This window comes from Salvia splendens, chromosome 11, assembly GCF_004379255.2.
Source record: "Salvia splendens isolate huo1 chromosome 11, SspV2, whole genome shotgun sequence".
NCBI lineage: Eukaryota > Viridiplantae > Streptophyta > Magnoliopsida > Lamiales > Lamiaceae > Salvia > Salvia splendens.
The window spans coordinates 22,840,896-22,848,442 of record NC_056042.1 but is presented as its reverse complement, the minus strand read 5'-3'; the positions used below and the strand labels follow the sequence as shown (position 1 = coordinate 22,848,442).

Here is a 7,547-nt window from a genome sequence, read left to right as displayed (position 1 = left end):
GGAAACAATAAATAATAATTAATAATATTAAAAAATCTATGTATAATTATAAACTCTAAACTTGTAAAATATTAGTAATTGTTAAAGTATACTTAAAATATATAGGAAATATATATTATAATTAACAATTTCTTAAAAAATATAAAATTAAAATGAAATTATTAGTTTTGGTGGATAAAAAATTTCATATTTAATGTATAAGTATAATTATTGTTCACAATATTTCAAAATGATTATATGGTGTAGTGGGAAAGGTGTTAGTATTTAGAGAATGAGGTAATGTGTTCAAACCCTACCAACAACAAAATTTGAAAAGTGAAATAACGGCTTTTGGTCCACGACGGTTTAACATGCTAGTGGTTTCTAGGGGTGAACCGGACCGGACTGTCTACTGGTTTGCGGTCGAACCGGCCGGTCCGTTTTTTAATACAGATCAAACTAATTTTTGCAACATAAGTCAATTTTGAGGTCTCTTGTCTAGTACGGCGGTTTAACATGCTAGTGGTTTCTAGGGGTGAACCGGACAGGACTGTCTACTGGTTTGCGGTCGAACCGGCTGGTCCGATTTTTAATACAGATCAAACTAATTTTTGCAACATAAGTCAATTCTGAGGTCTTTTGTCTAGTTTCCTGGAAATTAACTTGTAGTATACTACTTGTCTACGCAACTACACTTAGTTTTTCTACAATAATTCAATCTATTATCTATGAAATCCTCATTTCAATTAATTATTCAAAAAATAATATTTGCAAGCCATGTTGAGAAGCAGGAATAAACTAATCTCAGCAAGTTTTCTGCTATGCTTCATTGCATCTCTTTCCTTCGGAAAAGATACACTTTCCAAAGTTGAATACATCACACAGAGCCAAACACTAATCTCAAAAGATGGAATCTTTGAAATGGGATTCTTCAAACCATGCTCTCACAACACCTACTTAGGCATTTGGTACAAAGATTTCCCAAACAAAACTCTAGTTTGGGTGGCCAACAGAGAGAAGCCATTGCCCCAAACTTCCAAGAATTTCAACCTCAAACTATCTCCAAATGGCAACTTAGAATTGCACCATCACCTTGACGTCTTCTGGTCCACAAGTTTGGTTCCAACTCTAGCACAAACTGTTGAAGCAGTGCTTCTTGATAATGGGAATCTCATCTTGAGAGATGCATCAAAGCCAAGTAGAGTATTTTGGCAGAGTTTTGATCAGCCTACTCATGCTTGGCTAGCTGGAGCTGCAGTTGGCAGGGGGAAGCGCATCGTCTCTTGGAAAAGCTCTTGTGATCCTTCCGAGGGGCCCTTTTCCATGGAGATGGCTGCTGAAAATCCTCATTCTTTCTTGTTGAAGAAGGAGATGTCAAGTGTGTATTGGAGCAGTGGGGGTTGGGATGTGAATGTGAATATGTTTACCTTAGCTCCTCAGCTTAGCTACTTGTACAATTTCAGTTTCCATTCAAATGAGAATGGGAGTTACATGAAATATGATGTGCTGAATCCTCATGTGTTATCCATGGTTGTGTTGGATACATCAGGAAATTTGATGCAGCTTGTTTCTCTCAGAAGCAAGCGCAATTGGACCACCGAGTTTGAGCTGCCCAAAGAGGTTTATGACTTCTGTGCAGATTGTGGGAAAAAAGGTTAGGTGTGTTTACTACTTAATATCACCGAGTTATATGCTTTTTATGTTGGATTGTACATCGTTCAGGAAAGAAGAAAATGTTGGAGGTGATCATTGCAGTGGTGGTTCCGATGGTCGTGGTTTTCTCCGGAGGCGCTCTGCGATGCTTTTACATGAGGAACAGGAACAAAGGTTTTAAAAGGCCTTTCTTTTACATGTATTTGCATATAGTAGTGGACTTTTGATAGTCACTTTTGCAATGTTGGGCTCATTGAACAGAAGGCAAGGAACATGGAGATGATCTTTTGTCATACGATTTCGACCTAAATGTGGAGCACCAGCCATCCTATGATGCAACAAGGGAGAACAACACACAATTTGATCTGCACATGTTTACTTATTCAAGTGTTTCTGCAGCAACTAACAACTTCTCACCAGAAAAAAAGCTTGGAGAGGGAGGATTTGGACCAGTTTACAAGGTTCATCTTTGATTGCTTAATGCACTTTAGAGCAAAAACTTACATGAAACTGTCCAATTATTTTCAAACAGGGAAAACTACTGAATGGAGTAGAAGTGGCCCTAAAGAGGCTCTCAAAGACATCCGGACAAGGCTTTGAGGAATTCAGAAATGAGATCTTGCTAATCGCAAAACTCCAGCATCGAAACCTCGTTCGCCTCTTAGGCTGCTGCATTGCCCCAGATGAGAGCATACTCATCTATGAGTACATGCCTAATAAGAGCCTCGACTTGTTCCTCTTCGGTTAGTATATAGTACTATATATACCACTTCATTAATACATATCTTACTACACTATAATGACTAGTAATCCAATTTTAACAGGATTAATAAAACTAGATTGGGAAACACGCGTTGGCATTATCGAAGGGATTGCTCAAGGGTTACTCTATCTCCATGAGCACTCAAGGGTTCGTGTCATCCATAGAGATTTGAAGGCGAGTAACATTCTCCTAGATGGTGAGATGGTCCCCAAGATTGCAGATTTTGGCCTGGCCCGTATCTTTGGGGGCAATGATTCGCGGACTCAGACGAATAAGATTGTTGGAACATAGTAAGAAAACTCTTAATTACAACTATATATGTTTGGCATTGCAAGAAAACTGATGTAGATTTGGTTGTCTAAAAATGTTAGTGGCTACATGGCTCCTGAGTACGCGTTGGAAGGCCTATTCTCCATAAAGTCTGATGTGTTCAGCTTCGGAGTGTTGGTTCTTGAGATTATAAGTGGCAAGAAGAACACTGGCTTCTACCAAACTCACTCTCTCAATCTTCTTGGACATGTAAGCAAGAAATATACCATATTTAATTTCCTATATCTTCTTGGACTCTCTGTAATGAATGTGGTTGGATGAATGAATTTGCTGCAGACATGGGATCTGTGGACTTCAGGCAGAGGAGTGGAAGTGGTGGAGGGATCTCCGGAGGCGGCGGTGGCATTGAGGTATATCAATGTGGGACTGTTGTGTGTGCAAGAAAATCCTAATGATAGGCCAAACATGTCTAGTGTGGTGTCCATGCTTAGCAGTGAGAGTGCAGCTCTTCCACCACCTAACAAACCTGCATTTTCTGCTGTAAATGCAAAAACTTCCACTACCTCATTAGAGGTAAATCACTCTATTAATGGATTAACTGTTTCTACTATTGAGCCAAGATGACCATACATTCATCTATTGTTTACTAAGATAATTTGGAACTTTATTCTTTAGATAAGATTTATAGTGTCATCAATGCCTTATTATTTGAACAAATTTCATATTTACTACCTAGCCTTATAATATTTTGTGACATGTATGTCCAAAAGCTTCTTTGCTCTTATTCCTTTTAAATATAAAAAAATAACTAGAATTATATGCAGATTTGGTTGGGCTTATGATACGCATTTAAGAGTGGGAATGCTAGAAGTTCTATTTAGAAATCCTATTTTTTCATTTTTGTTTGGTCTTTTGTAAAAAGTCTCATTTCATTTTTACTATTTTTAGTAGGTGGACATCACATGCCACTAATTGACTCCATTTATTACTCCATATATTCCTGGAAAGTACTCCCCATGCACGATTATAAGTCCACATTTGACATGACACGGATTTTAAAAATAAAAAATGGTAAAAAGTAAAAATGGACTTTTATTGGTGGACGAACGAAAATGACAAAATATGACATTTAATGGTAGACGAATGGAGTATAATTTTGGTTGGGCACTTGTTTTAATGCATAATTAATAAAGCGAGGAAGAGAAAAGGTACAGACAAATAGTGTTAGTGGAGAGTGAGATCCATATTATTAGTAGTGTAATGAGATCTAAAATTAGAAAGTTCATACTTTTCAAGGACGGATCAAAAAGGAAATAATTCATACTCACTCCGTCCCTGAAAAATATGAACATTTGATTCAACACGAGTTTTAATATTTAATTGGTAAAGTAAGAGAGATATAAACGGTTGTGTAGTGTTAGTGAGGACTTGTCAGTACAACCCGCAACTCGTGGATTGGCTTAAATAGCCAGCTAAATTTAGAGGGTTAGGGTCGGAAATTTGTAGCTCGATAAATTATAACCGGTTAGCACGCAACCCGAATAGGGCTAACCCACTGGGCTGCCCCAAAAACCTGATAAAATTTCTACCGCATCCGTTCCATAGTAGTAGAATCATTTTCCATTTTAAACGTTCCATGGAAGTAGTCATTTCCTTTTCTTAGTAAAAAATAACACATTTTCTCACTCTTACTTTTCCCTCTCTGTTACTTATTATCTCTACTTTTCCTCTCTCTTGCTTTATTATCTTTTTTCTTTAATACATTACGCATTTTTTTCTTAATCTCCGTGCCAGAAAGAAATGTCTCTACTACTATGGAATAGAGTGAATATTATTCTGTTTGTTTGACTCCTAATTCACACTTTATTGATTATTTTATAATAGAGTAAAGGTCAATTTTGGTCCTAAACATATGGCCGAAATATAAATTTGATCCAAAACATTCACTTTTTGAAAAACGAGTCCATAACAAATGAAATCCGTGTCAATTAGGTCCATTTTTTTACGGTTCCGTCAATTTTTGACGGTCAACCGTCGATTAGCAAAATGTTGACTTGATTAGGCTTAATCTCGGATTATTAGTCATCTAATTGTAAAATGTTCAGGACCTATTTGAGCTTGATTATGAATATCATGGACTACTTAGACGTTTATTAAGTTGTATGTTTTCTGATTCAGATTCACAATCAAAATCCATCCATAATTGCTAATCGAAATTCAAAAGTCCATCCCATAATGGTATGTAGCAGATTCAGAATCCATCCATACATATTCAAAATCAAATTCAGATTCAAAATTCATCATTCAAAATTAAGGTTTTGCATTCAAATCAATCAAATTTCTTGAATACACAAACAATTGTTGCAACAACAACAAACCATAGACAATACGACACAACATTCATCAATTTCTCAATTTTATCCTTTATTTCAGATGAATTCAATGCTAAACCCTCAAAATCGGAACCACCCACTTAGGTTGACGAAGAAATGGCTTCGACTTCATGAATGGACTCGCACCACTTGAAGAAACAACATTCTTTGCTCTCACATACAAAGTAAAGCTTCCTCTTGCCGATTTTACTTGGTTGGTGACAATCTGAAGCGACGCCACCTTCTTACAATTGCAGAAAACGTAGCTAAATCGGAGGTCTTGTGCGCCGCCGCCATCGCAGGAACGCCTGCTGCACCTCGAGTTGGCCATATCCGATGGGTTGGTCGGATGGTGTAAGGTGGTGTTGCAGAGAAAGATAAAAGTAAAAGTAGAGTTTTTGGAGAAGAATGAGAAGAAAGAGAAAGAAATGAAATTTTAAAGTGAATCGTATATATGTTGCATTTTAATATTAGAAACTTGTTTTTAATTTTTCATTTTTAATTTTACATTTTTAAATTTATATTTTTAATTTTGCATTTTTATTATTTTTTTAAAAATGTATATATATGCTACAGTAATCAAAATTGCCTAATCGAGTCAACATTTCGCTAATCGACGGTTGACCGTCAATAATTAACAGAACCGTAAAAAATGGACCTAATCGACACGGAGTTCATTTGTTATGGACCAATTTTCCAAAAAGTGAATTTTTATGACCAAATTCGTATTTCGACTATATGTTTAGGACCAAAATTGACATTTACTCATTATAATAATACACGACCCGTTTATGATCTCATTTTGCCGTTTTGGGATATCTACAACAAATAGTCAATTTCTAAAAATAGAAAGTTTATCTTTCATACTTTACTCATCTCACCCATATTTTTTCTCCATATCTCTCTTTCTTTACCTATTTTTCCCCCTTTCTATTACATTACCAATTTCTCGTTAATACCCGTGTCATCCACAAATTAGACTATTTTTTACTGAAAAAACAACCTTCAATTTAGAAACTTCAAATTTACTAAAAAAATTTAAGTTTGTAAATATGCTTTAGAATTTCTTGAAATATGTTTTATGTTTTATTTTTTATTTATACAAATAGTTTGTAAATCATGTTTGAGTTTAAGCATATATTTCAAATTTATCATAATTAAATGTTTACATCCTATAAATATAAATAATTTAATATTATTGACAGTAATCCGATTAGCCCGGTGGGCTACCCCAAAATCCAAACCTTTAGGGTTAGGATTGAACTTTTATAACCCGATAAAAATACAACCCGATTAGCCTGCACCCGATTGACATGGAAAGCGGTTCCACATCATTAGTAGTATAGTGTAATGGTATAACTTGTAAACAAAATTATATGTAGGGGTAATGTGTTGTTTAACTATACCAAAATTAGTAAGTTCATACTTTTTCGGGACGAACTAATAAAGAAATGGTTCATACATTTTAGGGACGGAGGTGTATAAAAATCAATACAGTATATAAAAGTAGGACTTACATTCCACTAAATTTTTCTATCACTTTAATCTATAACGTCTATTGGGGAAATTACTGTGATACAGAGATAAGCACTAGCCGGGCGTAATACAACCCAATGAAGAATGTAGAAATTTAATAGAAATAAACTGAAACGAAAGTACAACTCAGAAACTATCAGCCGTAGATGTAATTTGTAAGCCCTGTCCATGGGGTCAACGGGAGACGTCCCGGGGGACTTCCCTGCCATTGACCATTCACGAGGTCTCTCTCCCACGTTGGAGCCAGTCGTGTTGATCTCAAATGTATCAACTCTCGTGTTGCATCTGACGGTCCCAACACTCCATCCATTAGAGGATTCTATGGAGCCATTACGAATGGAACCACCAGTTCTCGTGTTGGCCCCAAGGCCCAACGCATGTGTTGACCCCAAAGGCCTCAACACTCGATCTATTGGTGGATCTCACGGAAACACTAATAGTGGAACCGTCAGCTTGCGTGTTGCCCCAATGCCCCAACACTCGTGTTGACCCCGAAGGCCTCAATACATGATCCATTAAAGAATCTTGCGGAACCACTAACGGTGGAACCGTCATTTGCGGGTTGGCCCCGAAGTCCTCAATAGTCGATCCAATCAAGGATCTTACAGAACCACTTAATGTAAAACTATTGGTACCACTCAATGTGGATGCACCAGTCGATCCAAACGGGTTAGTAAGCGCCCATGGCGTTTGGGTTATCAAGGGTAATGTCGTGGAATCAATGGGGACCTTGAGGGGGAACAGTGGCACGACGGCGTTGGAGTCGGGGAAAGTGGCGATAGGGACCGCAGCGACTGGATCCATCTCCACGCTAAGGTATTAGTTTTGAAAGTTTTAGATTCAGTTTATATAGTCATGTCTCCTTCTTTAACGGTAAGTATATCTCGTCTTGCGATTGTTGTGGAAATTACGGTGATACAGAGATAAACACTAGACGAGCGTAATACAACACAATTAAGAATGGAGAAATTAAA

At 36.9% G+C, this 7,547-nt stretch overlaps 1 protein-coding gene across 1 annotated transcript; it reads left to right on the top strand.

Annotated features, from left to right (window-relative positions):
- Positions 1–733: 733 nt before the first annotated feature.
- Positions 734–3,358, top strand: LOC121753710 (G-type lectin S-receptor-like serine/threonine-protein kinase At1g11410). Its single transcript, XM_042148957.1, has 7 exons — positions 734–1,633; positions 1,702–1,806; positions 1,894–2,093; positions 2,165–2,375; positions 2,457–2,685; positions 2,767–2,914; positions 3,002–3,358. Exons 1-7 carry the CDS (start codon positions 757–759, stop codon positions 3,287–3,289), a joined length of 2,058 nt encoding a protein of 685 aa, XP_042004891.1. The 5' UTR covers positions 734–756; the 3' UTR covers positions 3,290–3,358.
- Positions 3,359–7,547: the final 4,189 nt, after the last annotated feature.

Coding starts and splice junctions, on each gene's coding strand:
- LOC121753710 (XM_042148957.1), top strand. CDS start 757: ATGTTGAGAAGCAGGAATAAACTAATCTCAGCAAGTTTTCTGCTATGC. Junction 1,807..1,893: donor CATGAGGAACAGGAACAAAG/GTTTTAAAAGGC, acceptor CTCATTGAACAG/AAGGCAAGGAACATGGAGAT. Junction 2,915..3,001: donor CTCTCAATCTTCTTGGACAT/GTAAGCAAGAAA, acceptor AATTTGCTGCAG/ACATGGGATCTGTGGACTTC.